The sequence below is a fragment of the Mauremys mutica genome, chromosome 2, assembly GCF_020497125.1.
Source record: "Mauremys mutica isolate MM-2020 ecotype Southern chromosome 2, ASM2049712v1, whole genome shotgun sequence".
In the NCBI taxonomy this organism is placed as follows: domain Eukaryota; kingdom Metazoa; phylum Chordata; order Testudines; family Geoemydidae; genus Mauremys; species Mauremys mutica.
This window is the reverse complement of record NC_059073.1, coordinates 3,339,475-3,358,664: the sequence shown is the minus strand read 5'-3', so window position 1 is coordinate 3,358,664 and position 19,190 is coordinate 3,339,475. Positions and strand designations below refer to the sequence as shown.

Below are 19,190 nucleotides of genomic sequence, written 5' to 3'. Positions count from 1 at the left end.
CTGCCCTGGGGCGGCCGCAGCCTCAGGCCTGCCCACGCCAGGAGCTCGAACCCGGGCGCCGACACGACCCCCCTGCAGAGGCAGCCCCGGATCACCCAGGGAGGGGCCCACGCCACGCTGGGAGGCTGCACCTTTCTCCTGCTACAACTGCGCCCCCTCCCCAGTACTGCTCCGAGGGGCAGCGCCCCCAGACCGAACGGCCACAGCAGGGGATTCCCCCCCACACACGGAGCACCCAGCAGCAGCACGCCCTGGACCAAGCCTGGGGCTCCTGGCAGGAGCCGTTCAGAGCAGCAGAGCGCTCGCTGTGACAGAGCACACTGCCAGGCCATGGCCCTGCATGGCGCCGGGCAGCCCCCTAGCAATGGGGCCGTTGGGACAGGCCACGGGCCCCCCTAGGCCCAGCAGGACTCTCCCCCAGGGCAATCACAATGCACCTTGGTGGGTCCCTGCCAACCTCCAGAGCATCTGGGATGCGCTGGGTGGGACCCGTGGGAGGCTGGCAGCGCCCAGCTGCAGCTGGAGCAGTGCTGAGCCCAGGAGCCCGTGTCCTGCAGCGGGGAGGGAGGAACATCCTCGAGGCTGGCTCTGAGTCTGAGCGGTTGGCGGTTTCCCAGGCGGCTGGGGCCCTCGTCCCCACGCCTTAGCACAGAGAACGGTGGACGCTGCCAGCCGCTAGCCAAGGGAGCAACATGCCTGGGTTCTGTTCCTAGTCCTGGGAGTGGGGCACAGGACTCCTGGGTTCTATTCCCAGCTCTGCATGTGACTGAGCCCAGCCCCGGCCCATCTGCGGAGCGGAGATAAGGCAGGAGCTCCGGGTGGGCCGGGCTGCGGTTATTATTGCTGGTGGGAGGCAGGAGATGGCTCTGGATCTTACAGGCTGTAGTGTCCTATGGGGGGGCTTGTTCCTTTTACACGCCTCAGCCAGTCTGTCCCCTTGGCGGAGCAGGGGAAGGGCCTTGAGCACACGCTAAAACCAACAGACAGCCTGGCCACAGCCTCTCCCGACAGGGGATGCCCCTGCCCCTGCCCCAGGAGACTCCTCTGAAGCGCGGTTCCCAGGGAGCGGGGGCAGCTGAGCGGAGGTTCCTTGCTCCCTGCTCGGCACAGGGGCTGTTTCCCTTGGCAGGACCTGCCAGCCCAGGCCCAAACCGCAGCCTTTTGCCATTTCCTTTCCTTTCTTTGCAGCTGGTGAGTCACTTGGCAAGAACAGCCCCAGCCAGCTCCCCCTTCCCAGCCCCAGCCGGCAGTCACGGCCATGGGGCGGCTAGTGGAAAAGCTGACTGGGGAGGGAGGGGGGTTCCCAGGAGTCCCATGGGGCCTTCCCCGCCCACAACGGCCGCGCGTTCATTGTCGCATGCGGCTCCAGCCAGCCTTAGAGACGGGAACAGAGCCCAAACAAACAACACCCGCCACGCTCGGCTAGCTACAGCATTCCTCTTCCCTCGCCCATCACCAAACCCTGCGGAGCTCTGTGCCCCGCATCACGCGCACGGCTCCCCTCCAACCGGCACAAGGAGTCTGCGGAACTCCCTGCCACAAGGCACCAGTGAGGCCAAGAGCTGAGCAGGCCGCAGCAAAGAATTCAACAAGTCTACGGCGAATGAGACTCAGTGAAGGGACTGAGCGAGACCCCCACCCGCAGGGCATAGGCCAGGCACTGCCAATGCAAGACGCTGCCCATGGGCCAGCTGTCCCAGACCTGCCCGCTGCTCAGGCTGGTGTTGTGAGACATGGGGCTAGATGGGGCTGGGGGCTGCGCCCGCTAACCCTAAATAAATAATAGGAGATATACCAATCTCCTAGAGCTGGAAGGGACCTTGAAAGGTCATTGAGTCCAGCCCCCTGCCTTCACTAGCAGGACCAAGTACTGATTTTACCCCAGATCCCTAAGTGGCCCCCTCAAGGATTGAAGTCACAACCCTGGGTTTAGCAGGCCAGTGCTCAAACCACTGAGCTAGCCCTCCCCAGCTGCAAGTGGCAGACAGAGGGGAGCCCTCCAGGCACAGCATTCTGGCCTGCTCAGAAGTGAGCAGGGGGCTCCGGGTGTGGGCAGCCCCCCTGCCCCAGGCCGGTGTCAAGAGCCCTGGGGCCAGACCAGAGCAGCGCCTGGGAATCAGGCTACTGCACGGCTAGCCCTGGCACAGGCCCTCCCGCCAAGCCCAGTCCTTTCGGGTCAGCCATGTCCAGACAGGCGGGAGACGGGGCCATGCTCAGCCAGCAATGGGGTGAGCTGGGGCATCCCTGGAGCTGCCCCTGCTGCTGGGCACGGGGCTCCGCAGCCAGAGGCACCAGGGAGACTCCGACACAGCGCCAGAGGGGGTGGGCAGAGCCTCTGAGCCACAGCCCCTAGCAGCCAGCCCTCTGCCCCACAGCAAGAAGGGCAGGCTACAGTCACCATGCCCAGGGCTGGGTTTTGGCATCCAGGACAAACACCCTCCCCCTGTGGGACGCAGACAGACGCTGGCACTAAAAATACCCCCACCCGGGGTGGGGCTCCGCAGATGCCACAGGGCAGCTCCCGTGCTGCTCCAGGGACATATAATACAGGAGGCTGGGCTCACCCCACCCAGCCCCCCACACTCCCAGGCCGCGGCAGCTCATGGCGGGGGGCGGGGGGGGTTAAACCTGACTGAGCCGGGTGTCGGGAGCAGGGCTGAGCAGAGAACCCAGGAGTCCTGAGCGCAGGCCAGGCTGCAGTCAGGCCACCTGAGAGGAGGCCGTTACAGGCCAAGGTTGGAGGCTCAGCCCCCTCTGCTGTGGGGTCCATCCCAGGCAGCCTGCAGTCCCCGTGTGGGGGGGGGAGGGAGAAACAGACAGGAGCCCCGTCCTGCTCCAGGACTCTGCTAAAGCCCCTCCGAGATGACAGGCCCTGGCAGGTGCGACCTTGGCGTGGAGGGTGGAGCGAGATGCCCTCTGAGCAGGCATGGCCCTGTGCCAGGGACATGGGCCCCTGTTCTGCCTGGGAACAGGCCCCGCCTGCCGTCAAGGTGCCCGGGGGGATTCCTGGGCACTGGCCGCAGGGCCTGGGGAGGCAGAGTCCCTCGTGGCACTGCCGGAGGATGGAAACCCGCCCCTGCTCTCCCCACCTGCCCCGCTGGGCGCCTGCCAGTGCAGTGAAGCGGCAGCCGCCCCCCCCCCCAGCCCCACTTTGCAGGGGGCAGCACCAGACTGTGGTTTCCTGAACACTCGTGTGTGGGCCCTGAGTTGCTGCTGCCATGGCAACGCGGGCCAGCGCCCGCCACCAGATGAGGCAGCGTGACATCCCGGAATGCCCTGCACGGATTCCACGGAAACCACAGCCAACGCCCTGGAAACGGGGGGGGAGCGGGGGGGGGGGAGATCCGGCACCAGCTAGCTCCCTTGCTGGCTAATGCTGCCCCGGGCGGGGGGGGGGACAGGGCATGCGCCACCATCCTGCACCCATCCCCAGCGCCTCCAATGGCCCCACGGCCCCCAGAGCCAGCCGTTAACAGGCGGAGAACTCTGGGGCGGGGCGGGATGGGGGCCCAACCAGGTGCACAAGGGAAGGGAACCTCCCGTCCCCCCCCAAGCTATCCCCGAGGGCCCCGCTGCCAGGGGGGCTGGAGGAAGAGGGGCCGCAATGGGGCTCCCTCCATTTCTGCCAGGAGGAAGCAGGCTCCAGCCTCTAGGGCGGGTGGCCCCGCCCAGCCCCAGCTCTGCCCAGAGCCAGGCGCGGCGTGTACTGTAAACAGCAGGACACTGGCACAAAGGTGCAGGGGGAAGGGAGGCGCCATGGGAGGGGCAGCCCTAGAGAAACCAGGGGGGGCTTGGCAGGACGGAGCTGCCAGGGCAGCAGGTAGAGAAGACAATAGCGTGAGGCGGGGGGGGGAGGTGTTCTGAGAACCAGCATCAGTTTCATATAAAAATAACCCCGTCAGCGCAGCCCTGCCGCCGGCTTCAACAGCTGGTACTTGGGAACCCGCCCGGCAGCTGGAGAACAGCCCCCCCCCCCCCGCACGGGCAGGCCGGAGCCAGGGAGCTGCAGCTCGCAGGGTGACCAGAGAGAAACGCCTCGCTCTGCGCCCCCAGAGCCTGCAGCCTGTCCCCCTGCCAGCCAGCGACCCCCGAGCCGGGGGAGGGAGTGCATCTCCTCCCCATGGACACCACTGCCCCAGAAACGCAGCACTCAACCCTCTGTCTGTCACCACTGCCTGCTGCTTGCCAGTCCAGTGCCCAGCCCTGCAGCAAGCCAACCCAGCAATGCAGTGCCGGCGAGACAGGCCAGCCCGACACCGGTCCAGCAATGCCCCATCCCCACAGACATCCAGCCAGGGAAGCACCTGCCAATGAGAGCCCCAAGCTGAGCCAGACACCCCGCCTGGTCCCCTCGCTGGGCAGCATCCCCCGGTTCCCCCACTCCCCCAGCTGGCAGGGAGCCCCCCCTCCCCCAGGCTGCACAGGTCCCGGCAAGGGTGAGTGGAGGAGGCAGAGCCCCTCTAGGGACAGACGAGACGCCTCTTGGAGCCACCTGATCACCAGCTCACCCAGGACGAACAGGGCCCTGAGCGATGGGGGGGGCCCTTAGCACAGACCCCCCCCCCCCGCTGGGGCAGTGGGGCCAGCCCTGCAGAGACTGGGGGTCTGCGCATCGCAGATCCTGAGCCAGCAGCTGCCCCTCCTGGTTTACTCTCAAAGCCCAACACTGCCAGGACAACAGCCCCCAGCTGGCACCTGGCTTGGCACCAGCCACAGCTGCTCTCCAGGGACCACAGCATCCCTGGGGCTCTGCTGCTGCTTCCCTTCCCCGGGTGCCCTGCACCGTTCTGGCACCAGCTCCCAGCACACCCAGCCAGCCACCGCCGCCCGCTCCCCGGCCCCACGCAGCCGGTGGCACAGACCTAGACACGGACCCCGGCCCACTGCCTGCATCCCAGGAGGCCTCAGCACCAGGGCTGCCTCTGCCCGCTCCGGCTGGCACGACGCAGCTGCGGGGAAGCCTTTAGAAATGAGGCCATCTGAGCCCGTGCTGCTCTGGGGAAACTGAGGCCTGGGGAAGGGAAATGGCTTGCCAAGGACACAGAACAAGCCTGGGACAGAGCCGGGAGAGAACCCAGGAGTCCCGCTCCCAGGCTCCCCCCCCCCCCCCCCGAGCCGGGAAAGAACCCAGGAGTCCGGCTTCCAGCCCCCAACCCAGGGAGAGAACCCAGGAGTCCGGCGGCGACGCAGGGGTTAAGCCGGCGCACACGTGCCCGTGTTTGGCAGGGGGGCGGGCGGGCGAAGCGGCCGCCCACAGCCCGGCCCAGCCCCGCCCGGCTCGGCCCGGCCCGGCCGCTCTCACCTGGGGCGCAGCGCCGCCAGCGCCAGGCCAGCAGCAGCGCCAGCCCGTGGGCCCCGGCCACCAGCCAGGGGAAGGGGCCGGCGGGGGCGTCCATGGCCGCGGGGCGAGCGGCTCCGGCTGCGGCTCCCTGCACCCGCCCGGCCGGCCGCCTCCTGGCCCGGCCCCCTGCGCCGGCCCGCCCGCCCCGCACTGCGGCTCGACCCCCCCCCCGGCGCCCGGGCCCGCCCCGCGGGACCCGCCGCCTGCCCCGGCCCCAGCCCCGCCCCACGGGACCCCCACCCCGCAGGGAGCATTGCCCCACCCCGGCTGGGACTCCTGGGCCCAGAGCCCAGCCCCCCTGCCCTGGTGGGGAGCTGCCGCTCCTAGGGCACCCAGCCCCCTGCGCCCCACGGCTCCCCCCCACCCAGGGGTGCACGCAGCGCAGCTGGCCGAACCTGCGCCCCCGTTCCCCCCAGGCCTGGACGGCAGAGCCCTGCCAGAGCTAGGAACAGACCCCCCCCCAGGCCCCATTGCACAGGCAGCCCCCCAGGGGCAGGGATGGGCACCCAGCCGCCCCCCCCGCCAGCCCCAGCCGCCCCCCGGCTCAGCCCCCATCACTCCCAGCTGGCAGCCGCCAGGGGCTTTTTATAACCCAAAGTGCTGGGGTGGAAATAGCCCAGCGGGCGCCTGGAGCCGGGCACACACAGGGGCGAGGCCCTGGGCCCCTACCTGGCACGATCTTCATGGGGAAGCAGCTTCTCCACGGCCAGGGCTGGGACCGAGGGGGCAGGAGCCTGCTGCACAGAGCCCCCACGCAGGCTGCAGTGCCGCCGAGCCCTGTGCCCGTGGGGAAGGGGAGGGAGCGGGGGGCTATAAATATCCCAGCACAACCTGTCATGCCTCCCGAGTTAGAACATGACATGGCAACAGGCGGGAGGAGGGGCCGGCTGCAGCCCCCCAGAGCCCCGTGGCTGGAGATCTCCCACCCCGCAGGGCAGAGGCCTAGCCCCCCCCCGAGATGGGAACCAGGAGTAACCCCGTCCCAGGGGCTCTGCCACGGCCTGGGGTTGGGGGCCCATCCCACACAGCGCCCGGCTGGCCTGTGCCCATCCCAGGCTGGCAGCCCGGGCAGCAGCATGAGAGCACTTGGCGTCCGAGTGCAGCATTGCCTGGCAAAGCCAGCGCCTAGGGGCCAGCACCATCCCGACCTGCACTGGCACCTGCCTGGGGACGACCAGTCGTGGGCATGGCCTGCCCCACCCCTGCACACGGGCAGCCCCCGGCACAGGGCTCTGGGTCCTGTCTAAAGTGCCCTCCCCAGGGCGGGTACTCAATGGCGGTATCCCACCCCCCTCCCAGTGCTGCCAGCCCCACACAGCTCGGACGGGTCCTGGCCAGGCCTGGGCCCGGCTCACTGACAGGGGGTCAGAGCCCCGGGGGAAGGGGCCCTCGGCTTTACCACCTCCCCACGGCAAACTGCCCCCAGGCCTAGCCCCCGAGCAGGGGAGGGGGGCTGGGGATCTCGGGGGGAGCTGGCACAGCGGGGGCAGGGCCAATCCAGGCAAGGGGATGGCAGCTCTAGGGCTCATCCCACAGCAGCATCTCCCTGGCGGGCCGCCCCGCCTGACCCCACCCAGCAGATGCCCCCGCCCCTGCAGTGCCGCGCCAACCCACGCCCTCTGGAGCCGCAGGCACAGCTCGCCAATCCCAGGCGCCCCCAAGCGCAGCTCGGAGCAGCGCATGGTAAGACAGCACCTCTGACCCCCCCAGGCCCAGCCACCCCTGGGTGAGCAGAGCCCCCGGGCAGGCAGGCCTGGGCACAGGAAAGACCCCGCCCCCCAACACTCCTGCCACTGCCTCCAGCTGGGGACCCAGCACACACAGGGGCGGGGCATCAACCGCTGTGCCTGCCCGACATCGCACCGCTGCCCAGTGCCGCCTGCGGCCCCTGCCCGACATCGCACCGCTGCCCAGTGCCGCCTGCGGCCCCTGCCCGACATCGCACCGCTGCCCAGTGCCGCCTGCGGCCCCTGCCCCCTCGCTGGGCTCGGGCGCTGCAGCCTCGGGAACGACACCGCAACGGCCCAGAGCCGAGCCCTTCAGACTGCGCCAGGAACCACCAGGCTGCGCCTCCGCCTGCCTCCTGAGAGGGGCTGGGCGCGCAGGGCCAGGCGGGGGCACAGGGAGCTCCCTGGAAATGCCCACCAGCCCCAGTGCCCACGAGTCCAATCCAGCAGAGCACCAACCCCCAGCCCAGGGTTTCACTGCAACTGACTACCCAGAGGACAAGAGAAGACCCGGAACTGGATCCCTCAGTCCCGGAACGGGCTCTGGGCAGAGCCCCAAGGTGCAGCGCCAGACCAGGCCGCTGGGATGATGCCAGGGAGCCCAGCCAGAGCCACAGCGTCAGGGCTGCTGCAGAGCCCGGGCTCGCGGGGGGGGGGGGGGCTGCTGCCTGCCCCCCCGTCAGAGCGATTCCTTCTCCCCAGCCCAAAGCCACAGCTGGCCAGGCCCATGGCCGGGAGCCCAGCCAGCCCTGCGGGGGGGACACCCAGGGCGGGGAACCTCTTGTCCCAGCACCCTGTGGGCGAGGCCAGGCCAGCAGGAGTCGCTAGGCAGAACCCTGCCCCAGTGCTCGTCACCGGGGCTGGGTACAGGGGGGCCAGGGCCCATCCCCATTCACAGCCCCCCCCCTGCTGCACGCAGGGATGAGCCCCAGCACTTTGCAAAGGGAGGGGGCTGCTGGGAGAGGCAGGGAGAGCGCGGCGCAGCCCCATGAGCTTGGCCTGAGGCCCGGGGGGGCGTAGGCTGGGGGCAGGGCAGGACCCACTCTCCCCATTCCTCCGGGCAGGCTGCCCCAGGCTCCTACCTTGGCCCTGCTGGATGAGGTCTTCCATGAAATACCTGCCATCCTCCCAGTCCATGGCTCCGGCTGCGCGCTGGGAAGCTCAGCTCGGAAGCAGCAGCAGCTCCTCACACCCTCTCCTGCCAGGCTGCAGCCAGCCCCCTTCCAGCCAGAGCAAGTCCCAGCAGCGCCAGGAGCTCAGCGCCTGCCCCGCAGGATGCACCAGGGGCTCGGCCTCCCCTCCTCTTCCTCTTGGCGAAGCCTGGCAGCCAGGAGCCCACCCGCAGGCTCCCGCCCCAGCCTTCCAAATCTGCTCCAGCTGCTGCGAGAGGAGCGGCCAGGATTCTTGTGGCATTCAGCAATTCAGCCCCTCTGCTCCGCACCAGGCCGAGGGGCCTGAGGAATGCCGGCTCCAGCTCCGGGCCACAGGGGCTTTCCACATGCCCAGAACTGGCGCCTTCGTGGGGCCGGCAGGGCCCCGCCTGCTCCTCCAGCCAGGGCAGCTCCGGAGGGGCTGGAGCAACCCGCTGAGGACCCAGCTCCTACGAGCCCTGGGGCAGCTGCAGAGAGCTGGGCACAGCGGGTGCTGCTCAGGGGCCTGGGGCGGTCCCCGGGGCTTTCTGCTACTGAGGGCTGGAGCCGGGGCAGATTCAGGAGCGGGGTTAGTCCCCTTCCAGCACATTCCACCCCAGGGCAGCCCCCGTCCGAGCTGTCCTGGAGCACCCAGTGCCAAGCCTGGCGCTTTGCCCTCTCCCCACCTGACCCCAGACCCGCCCCAGGGGTCTCAGCAAGGAGCAGACCCCTGGGGCCCTGGCTCTCGTGCTGAACCGGAGGGTCCCGCACGCCGGAGCCCCCTCCCCACACTTGCAAAGGCCGAGCCATGGGAGAGCACGAAGGAGCCCCCTGCCCTGCGCCAGGCCCCCAGAGAAGGCCAGCTCCAGCCTCGCTCTCACCCCTCCTCTATCAGGGGGCTGGGCTGGGCTGGGGGGAGAGACACACCTGGGTCCGGCTCCCTGCCCTCCCCACGGCAACCTTCCCCTCAGCGCCCGCCCACCTGCACAGCACCAGGCAAAGGGTTATCAGCACAGCCAGGAAGCAAGCGGGGTGGGGTGGGGTGGGGGGCCATGGGTCAGCGCTGAGGGGCGTGGGCACAGCCATGGGGCGGGGGAAGCCCAGGGCCATGGGACAGGACAGAGGGGTGTGGGCACAGCCGTGGGAGCCCAGGGCTGTGGGCAGAGCTGGGGGCAGGGGGAGCCCAGGGCCAAGCCATGGGGCAGGACAGAGGGGCGTGGGCATGGCCTTGGGGTGAGGGAGTCCAGGGCCGGGCCATGGGGCAGGACAGAGGGGCGTGGGCACGGCCATGGGGTGAGGGAGCCCAGGGCCGAGCCGTGGGGCAGGGCAGAAGGGCGTGGGCACGGCCATGGGGTGAGGGAGCCCAGGGCCGGGCCATGGGGCAGGACAGAGGGGTGTGGGCACAGCCCGGGGGACGGCTCAGCGCGGTGGGGAAGGCGCCAGCACTGGCAGCTGTTGGACAATGAGCCCATTGTCCCAGCAGAGCAGCTGCAGGGCGGGGTGGGGCGGGGTGGGGCACGCTACCTGCCAGGGGCTGTGTGTGGGGTGGGGGGGAGCAGCAGGCCCAGCCGCCCCCCCGCCTGGCAGGACCCGGCCCAGGAGCTGCAGCTGACTCACGCCCCAGGAACAGGCCAGCTCAGCGCGTTTCCTGGTGGAAACTTGGAGCCGAGGCGCTCAGCCAGCACCAGCAGCAGCAGGGCTGGGGCCTCGGGCAGGGCTGCTCCCCACCCCGCATGGGGCAGGGACCCCCGGCCAGGCCAAGCCCACCCTACCTCGGGCTGGGCAGGAGGCAGGGCACCAGCCCTCCCCTCCAGCGAGCGGCGGCCCAGTGCTCAGCAGCGTGGCCAGGGGACCGCGGGTCAGCACGGGGCCAAGCTGAGCAGAGCAGCCGGCAGCTCGGAGCAGGCTGAAGGGGGTGGGGGGCGGCTGGGAAGGGACCTGGGGCTGGGATCCCCCCCTCCCCACATGGGCGCAGGCCCATAGCCCAGCCCCTCCCGCAGCACAGGCTGTCCGGCCATGGGGGCCCGTCCCGCACTCGGATATGGGCTCTGGTCTCCAGCACGCGCCGCAGGTGGGGATGAGCCCCAGGTGGTGCAAACGTGCCGCTCCCCCCTCCTCGCTGCAGCGCCAGGCTGGCAGATGCCCACCCCGAGAAGGGAACACCCCTCTGCTGCCCCTCCTCCATCCCCTGAAGGCCCTCGTCCCCCATGACCTCCGCCCCGCAGGGGGTGCAGCTAGCCCACGGGATGGGCCCTGAACAGGGAGGGCAGCCTGCCCCATGCGCCCACAGGGCGAGGCCAGGGGCACGTGCTGGCTGGCGGGGCGGGAGCCCCAGCACGAGGACGCGCAGGATACCCGGCACCGCCCAGCACTGGCCCTGCCCCCGGAGCAGCATCCGCGCTGGCTGGTAAGATGCCTGCGCCCCCAGTCCCATTAGCCCACCAGCCCGGACAGGCTGCACACCTCGCAAGCCACCGGCCCCAGCCGTCCGCACACGCTCCCGGCCTGGGACCCCCACCCGCAGTTCTGTGCCACTCGTGAGCCGAGGGTGCGTTCTCGGGGAGCAGCCCCTGGGTGGGGACCCACTGCTGGGATAGACACCCCCCCCACGTACGTGCCAAACGCCCCACGGGACAGAGGGCCCCAGGCTCAGAGTGCCAGCCCCCACTCCCCAGTGCCTGTGCGACAAGCCGGACAAAGCCCCTGACCCCCGACAGCACCCCCAGGGCTCTCCCCAGACGCTGCCTGCAGAGAGTGGGGTCCGTCTCCCTGGGGCCGCCTCTGACCTTGGCAGCAGACCGCAGCAGCTGGAGGAGGACGGGAAACCTGACGGCCAAGGATAGCACGGGGCCCTGCACCTGTTGGCATGCCAGGGCCCCCCTGCGGGGGCGGGGGACGCCTGCCTGCTGGCCGGCTGTCCCTACCCCCACCCCTGGGCAAGCCAGAGCTCCCCTCTCACACACACACCGGGTGGGAAAGGGTTAAGGGCAGCCCCGGGCCCGCCAGCCCCGCCCCCCCACGGCATTCACACAGCCCTGTGCCAGCACCCCCCAGGGCCCAGCGGAGGGGAACCCCCGTCCAGGAAAGGTTACGGCCGTGCCCCCTGCCCCCCAGCACCGCTCACCGACTGCAGGCTCCCCCCACCCGAATGAATGAACACAGCCGCCCCCGCTGCTCCCCCTGGGGGGCAGGACGCGGCCCCATGCACCCCCTCCCTGCCGGCGAGGGGTGGGTCGCTAACCTGGGGCAGGGCTGGGTTCCGGGGCCGGCCTGGACACTCCCCCTGCTGAGGCAGCCTCCACGTGCTGCTCCTGGGTCTCCTCTCTCCTGCGGTACGCCTGGCGCGAGTCGCTGCCTGCCTGGCGTTTGGGGGGGCAGCTGGCCAGGCCCGGCACCGTCTGCACCCGGGGGCCCGCAGCGGGGCGCCGCAGGGCCATGGCCACGGGGCGGCGGACGCGCTGCAGGGAGGCGGGCACGATCTCGGGCGGCAGGTGCAGGTACTGGCGCAGGTGGCAGATGCCCTCGTTGGTCAGGTACCAGTAGCAGTGGCGCCAGGCGAAGGTCTCGCGCACCAGGCCCCGCGACCGGAGCGAGCCCATGGCCCGCATCACCTGCAGGTTGGTGACGCCGGGCAGCTGCGGGTGGAAGCTCTGCGGCCGCTTGTCCTTCTTGGCCACCATCACGCCCTCGCGGAAGAGCAGCTCGTAGACGGCCTGCAGCCGCTCCAGCGGCATCAGCATCCCTGCCACCATCCCTGCGGGCACGGCAGCACGCGGCCAGGAACAGCCCTCTCGGCACAGGCAGCCGGAGCAGCGCGCCTCCCTCCCGGCCTGGCTCAGACCGAGCAGCCGCGCACTGGCGAGTGACAGCAGCTCCACCCCCGCTCAGGCACGGGGGGGCATGCCCGCTCCCTCCCTGGCTGTGACACACACGCGGATATGGGCGCCGGGGGGGGGGGGCTCAGCAGCCCCTCCCGGGCACCACACGCCCTCCTGACCACGGGGAGGGGGAGGAGAGGAAGCGCCAGATTTGCCGGCTCTGCTCTGGCCAGGAGTTTCATCATAGTTTCCCCTCCAGTTTCCCACAAGTGGGGCGGGGTGAGGGGAGCGTGGGGCTGGGGGTGAGGGCGGGCACCCGGCGCTTTGCTTTCCACTGCACGCGACTCAGCAAAGGCGAACTGACCAGACGGGTCCAGTGCCCCACGCGGCGAGGGGCAGAGCCGGGGGGCTGGACAGGAGAGGCCAGGGCAGCCTGCCCAGCCCCACCCCCAGCAGGCACCTCCCTGTCATTCCTGGCACCCTGCCAGGGAGGCCAGGCAAGGAGGGCGTTGGCCGGCTTTAACCACTTCCATGCCAGCCAGCTGCTCTCTGGGGCTGACAAGCCAGGGAACAGCCCCCAGGCTGGGGTCCCAGACTGAGCCAGCCCCCAGCCAGTGCTCACAGCACCCAACTAGCCACACAGCCCCCTGGAGGAGTCACACTGCACTGAGGGGAAACTGAGGCATCGGGCGGGGTCAGGACCTGCCCAGCAGCACACAGCAGAACCCAGGAGTCCTGGTGCCCAGCCCCTGCTCTCGCGGCTAGGCCCCACTCCCGGCCTGCAGGGTTACGCCTGCAGCGGAGCAAACGGGGCACCACTCCTCAGCGCCCTGGGGAGACGCCTCGCGAGCAGCAGCAGGTTGCCGGGGTGGTTACGTGGCCCAGCCCCCGAGCCAGCACCCAGGGCCTCCTGCCCCACAAGGCAAAGGCTCTGTACCCCCCTCCATGGCCCCTGCCCCGCCCCAATCGGTGTCTGGGGCACACGGGAAGTGACAGTCTGCACAGAGCACCTCAGAGACCCCACTCACAGCACCAGCTGCCCTCCTGCCGCAGTGCTGGGCCAGACCCGACGCGGGGGCTGGGCTGCCCTCCCCTCCCCTCCCCAGCCCTCTCGGGGCACCATACAGGGACCAGCCCCTGAGGGAGGGCACTGCCCCCCCACCCCAGGCGCCAGCCCCAGCAGCCAGGCAGCACAGACACAGGCCTACACCAGTCCTGGCCACACAGAGCAGAGGAGTCACCTACCCCCCCCAGACCCAATAAACCCCCCCAGACACCTGTACACACCGATCCCCCCACCTACCCCCCCAGACCCAGTAACCCCCCAGACACCTGTACACACCCATCTCCCACCTACCCCCACAGACCCAGTAACCCCCCCAGACACCTGTACACACCGATCCCCCCACCTACCCCCCCAGACCCAGTAACCCCCCCAGACACCTGTACACACCGATCCCCCCACCTACCCCCCCAGACACCTGTACACACCCATCTCCCACCTACCCCCACAGACCCAGTAACCCCCCCAGACACCTGTACACACCGATCCCCCCACCTACCCCCCCCAGACCCAGTAACCCCCCCAGACACCTGTACACACCGATCCCCCCACCTACCCCCCCAGACCCAGTAACCCCCCCAGACACCTGTACACACCCATCTCCCACCTACCCCCACAGACCCAGTAACCCCCCCAGACACCTGTACACACCGATCCCCCCACCTACCCCCCCCAGACCCAGTAACCCCCCCCAGACACCTGTACACACCGATCCCCCCACCTACCCCCCCCAGACCCAGTAACCCCCCCAGACACCTGTACACACCGATCCCCCCACCTACCCCCACAGACCCAGTAACCCCCCCAGACACCTGTGCACACCCATCTCCCACCTACCCCCCCAGACCCAGTAACCCCCCCAGACACCTGTACACACCGATCCCCCCACCTACCCCCCCAGACCCAGTAACCCCCCCCAGACACCTGTACACACCCATCTCCCACCTACCCCCACAGACCCAGTAACCCCCCAGACACCTGGGCACACCCATCCCCCACCTACCCCCACAGACCCAGTAACCCCCCCAGACACCTGTACACACCGATCCCCCCACCTACCCCCCCAGACCCCGTAACCCCCCCCCAGACACCTGTACACACCCATCTCCCACCTACCCCCACAGACCCATTAACCCCCCCAGACACCTGTGCACACCCATCCCCCCACCTACCCCCACAGACCCAGTAACCTCCCCGACACCTGTACACACCCATCTCCCACCTACCCCCACAGACAGCTTGTGACGAAATGGGACCGTTCTTAATGTTTCCTCTGAATACTGTGTGGGTGCCTCAGTTTCCCCTATGCATTTCTTAAGTCTCCATTGTGCATAAATGGCCGACACTCTGGCTCGCTGGGCCCCTGAATGGACCCGGCCGAGGGGTCCCGTTCTCTGTACCTACAAGCTCTGTGTTAGACCCTGTTCCTGTCATCGAATAAACCTCTGTTACTGGCTGGCTGAGAGTCACGTCTGACTGCGCAGTGGGGGGGGCAGGACCCTGTGGCCCCCCCAGGACCCCGCCGGGGCGGACTCGCTGGGGGAAGCGCACGGAGGGGCAGAGGATGCTGAATGCTCCAAGGAGAGACCCAGGAGGTGAAGCCGTGGGAGCTTCTTGCCCTGCAGACAGGCTGCTCCGAGGGAGAGGAGGCTCCCCAGAGTCCTGCCTGGCTTTGTGGGGAGCAGTTCCAGAGCAGCGCCCGGGGACTCGGTGACAAGCTGTTTAGCCAGATGTGGGGGTGGCTGACAGGCTCCCACTCCTGGCCCGGGCCTGTGTGTCTGTGTGGAGTCTCCTGGGCTCAGCGGAAGGTGGGGGTCAGTGGGGAGACCTGCCTGGGGTGGCGAGACCCTGGGACAGAGAGAACTGTTGTCAGGCCCCGGGTGGTGCAGCCGCAGATGCTGAGGGGCTGTGGGACCTGGGTGAAGGTCCCCGGGGTGAAGCCCCTGGCCCTGGCCCGGAGCCCTGTGCAGCCCCAGGAGGGGTCGGGCGGGCTGGTCGTTGGGGTTCTCCAGGAGAGCGGCTGGGAGGCCCTGTTGGGGGGTGACTGTGTCTCTCTGGGACAGGATCCAGGCCCTGCTCCTGTAACGGCCGAGGGTTTGAATTTGAATCCAGGAAACCAATTGGCTAAGATGGAAATGGTCAGTGAAAATGCGAATGACCCGGCTGGCCGGCTCCCTGCCTGCCCTCACTGGGACAGCAGGGGCAGAGCTGAGCCCAGGGGAATCGGAGACCCCAGCAGAGGCTGGGGAACCACAGCCAGGGCGGGACAGCTGCCAGCCAGGGCAGCCTTGTGCAGAGGTGCAAAAGGCCTGGGACAAGAGTAAAGCAGCCTTGGGACACCTGCCTGTCAGAGGAGCCTTTTCAGAAGGTGGCCCTGGGCTTGGAGAGGGGAAGGCTCCCCCGATGGAGAATCACTGCTGGAGCATGTACTGACTTTCCGGGAAAAGCTCGCTGAGCTCGTGGGTCTGGCCGGGGAGAACCGAGCCAGGGCCCCAGGGAGGCAGAAGCTCTGGTACGACCAGGAACCAGGTGAGGGGTCTCGTCCCGGTGAGGAAGAATAAGCTGCAAGCTGCCTGGGACGGGCCCTTCAAGATCATCAGGCAGCTGAATGAGAACGATGTGGTGGAGCTGCCCAGCTGGGCTCAGCCACCAAGGGGACCAAGTCAACATGATGGAGCCAAACTGACAGGGAGAGGCTGGTCCCGGTCGTGTGTGGCCAGGGGGAGAAGCGGGAAGCTCCCCTGGTGGGTCTCTTCCCTGAGTCAGGAGCCGGCCCCTTGCTGGAATCAGTTCCCCTCTCTGACCAGCTAACCCAGCCCAGCAGGCAGAGACCAGAGACGCTGCATTGGTACCAACAGCTGGTTTCCAACCGGCCTGGGCTCACTCACTGAGCTGTCCACTGGGTGGAGCCGGAAGCCGTTAGGCCTCCCGTCAGGACAGAACACAGCCCAGGCCCTGGAGGGAGAGGTCAGAGACATGCGCTGCCCTCCAGCCCTGGGCCACTCCTGTGGGGCTGGTTCCCAGGAAAGACGGGTTGATCCGGTTCTGTGGGGCCTATCGGAAGCTCAATGCCATCACCGTGTCTGGTGCCTGGGCCTGACGAGATCCTAGACAAGCTGGGCAGGACTCGGAACCCCACAACCACGGATCTCACCAAGGTTACTAGCAGGTGCCTTTGGATCCAGATGCCACGTTGAAAGCTGCTTTTGTCACCCCTTTGGGGCTGTACAAGTCCCTGGTCCTGCCTTTCGGCCTGGTCACCTGCCAGCACCAGGGGGATCAGTCCCTGCGGGGATGGAGAATTGTACCCTAGTGCAGTGCTTCTCAAACTATCCGATGTGGCAGACCGGCAGTTTTTTTCCCCCAATGTGCCAGGGACTGGTACCATATTTCCACCATATTATCGTTTTTGCATCGGCACGTAGCACATCAGATCAGAAAAACTAACATTCTTCACTGTATTAATTGGAACGGGAGTGTGGCGTACATGCAGAGATGTTCCCATTTAAATACACTGAAGACTGACAGAAAGGCTGTGCATTTGGGTGGATACTATAAAATGATTAGATCCAAGAAAATATTATTTGAACATTCGTAGTAATATTAATTTATATCAGAAACAATATAACAATGCAGCATGGGGCAGGGGTCGCTTGCTGAAGGAGTATCTGCTACTTGAAGTCTTTAAATCAGGATTTGGGGACTTCAACAGCTGAGTCAAGGGAGAGAATTATTTCAGGAGTGGGTGGGTCAGCTTTTGTGGCCTGCATCTTGCGGGAGGTCAGACTAGATGATCATAATGGTCCCTTCTGATCTTAAGTTCTATGATTCTATAATGAATAAAATAAAAATTGGCAGACTTTTTATTTTGTTTATTTATCAATATTATAATATGTGCTTCTGAAAACATTATTTAATATTGTCGACTTTTATCGACTGATAATTATTCTTGGTGGAATTCCGGTGTGATTTCTAAATTATACTATTATTTCTCTCTTTCTTTCCTGGAAACTCGCCGCGGACCAGCAGCCAATGGCTTGCGGACCGGCACCGGTCCACGGACCACCCCTTTGAGTAGCACTGCGCTAGCGGACATGGATTAGATTTGTGCCCTTAGCCAGCCCTGGGAGGACCAGGTGTCCCAGGGGAAGAGGGGGCTGACTTGCCCCCAAGGATGCAGGGCTGACGGTAACAGCTGGGAAGTGCAAGGTGGGGATGGCAGAGGTGTCGTACCTGGGCACAAGGTGGGGAGCGGCTGCCTAAAGCCAGAGAAGGCCACGCTGGGGGCGATCAGAGACTGGCCGGCTCCCCAGACTCAGAAACAGGCCCAGACCTATATTGGGATGGCGGGGCACTGCCAGAGGTTTGTGTCCCACATTCGCTCTGCGTCAGCTCCCACCACTGGGCTATGCGAGAAGGGGAAGCCAGACAAGCTGGTCAGGATCCGGCAGTGCCAGGGGGCTCTCTGCACGCTGAAGGAGGGTCTAGTCAAGGGCCCGGAGCTGGGAAACTCACACAGTGACCTGCTGTGACGTTAGGAGTGTGATCTAATAGCTCATTGGAAGGTGACAGGGCCAGAAAGAGTTAATTACCTCCCAGACTGACCTGACCCAGGGCTGAGCTTTAGAGACTGGTTAGGAAAATATGTAAATGACCAGAGCTTGGAAATGCAAGTCTGCATTGTTAGAGGCAAAAGGGGAGGTGTTTGCTTAGAGCCTGGGATGTAAGCAACCAAGGCTTGTCTATTGCTATGGCTTTGATTCAAAGATCAAAAAAGGAATATTAACATTTAGGAAGACACTGGAATGCAATAGTATTATTGTCTCTGTCTCTTTGCAGGTTGTGGTCACCTGTATCTGAACTGTTAATGAATAAATTACCCTGTGCTAATTGCCAGGATGTTTGGGAGGAGGGTTAAGCCTATTGTTTTCTCAGGCCGAAAGGCTGCTGGAAATGTATAAGAACCTGGGACACGATCCTGCTTCATCTCAGATCTGCTTTGGGTTTCAAGGTGGAAACCCTAAGCCATAAGGATTGAGGTCCCCAGTCACTGACTGGAGCCACCCTGAATACGGACATAGAAATAATCTAGAGGTTATAGTCCAAAAAGAACTTTTGGCAACTACAAACTCACCATCTCTGCTGTATATCCAAACCTCAAGAGATTGAACTCAAGTCTGTCTGTATATTGATCTTTCAACCAACTCTCTCTCTCTTCTTTTTAAATCAATTTCAGTTTAGTTAATAAGAATTGGCTATAAGCGCGTGTTTTGGGTAAGATCTAAGTTATCCTTTGACCTGGGTCTGGGACTTGGTCCTTTGGGATCAGGAGAACCTTTTCCCTTTTACTGGGGTGTTGGTTTGAATAACCAGTCGTCCCCATAAGGAGCAGTGCTGGTGGTGATACTGGGAAACGGGAGTGTCTAAGCGAATTGCTTGTGTGACTTGGGGTTAGCCAGTGGGGTGAGACCAAAGTCCTCTCTGGCTGGCTGGTTTGGTTTGCCTTAGAGGTGGAGAAACCCAGCCTGGGGCTGTAACTGCCCTGCTCTGAGCAATCTGTTCTGAATTGATTCTCTCAGTTGTGACCCGCCAGAGGCAGCATCGTTACACAAGCTCTTTATGGTGTTCCCCGATGCCCCAGACACAGGGCTGGGCGTGGTGGCGAGGCGGGCCAATGCAAGGGGGAGAAACACCCCATCATGTACTGAGCAGGAAGCTGCTGCCCCGGGAGCAGGGCTATGGGGCCATGGAGAAGCAATGCCTGGCCAAGGAGTGGGCTCTTAAAAGGCTGCAGCCAGATCTATTTGGGCGGCACTTCACTGTGTACCAGGAGCACTCGCCCTGCCGTGGCTGCACCAATGAGAGGGGCCAGTGCCAAGCTGGAGTCTGTCCTTCCAGGATTGTGAGATGGAGGTGGGTTAAGGGCGGCGCCTCTGTTCTAGCTGATGGCTTGTCCCGGAGAAGGGGCCCTGAACTTCCCCAGGTCACTGGCTAAAGTGACCCCACTCAGTTCAGTCTCGAAGGGGGGAGAGATGTGATGAAGTGGGGATTTCCCCTTCTTATGTTGTTTGTGAGTCTTACTGTTCTGCATGAATGCTGTGTGCGCCTCAG

General features: G+C 65.9%; 1 protein-coding gene across 12 annotated transcripts in view; it reads right to left on the bottom strand.

Moving 5' to 3' along the window:
- PLEC (plectin) overlaps positions 1-19,190 on the bottom strand; it is a 123,657-nt gene that overhangs the window by 80,123 nt on the left and 24,344 nt on the right. For 2 of the 12 annotated variants that reach the window (XM_045004899.1, XM_045004902.1), the window contains exon 1: positions 5,303-5,426. The exons of 6 other annotated variants lie outside the window; for them this stretch is intronic. In XM_045004899.1, coding sequence (XP_044860834.1) covers positions 5,303-5,396 — 94 coding nt within the window. In that variant the 5' untranslated portion in view covers positions 5,397-5,426. Of the gene's footprint in view, positions 1-5,302; positions 5,427-6,010; positions 6,042-8,150; positions 8,437-11,439; positions 12,182-19,190 lie in introns of those variants that run through there. 4 more of the 12 variants (XM_045004893.1, XM_045004894.1, XM_045004907.1 and 1 more) reach the window with 4 other exon arrangements.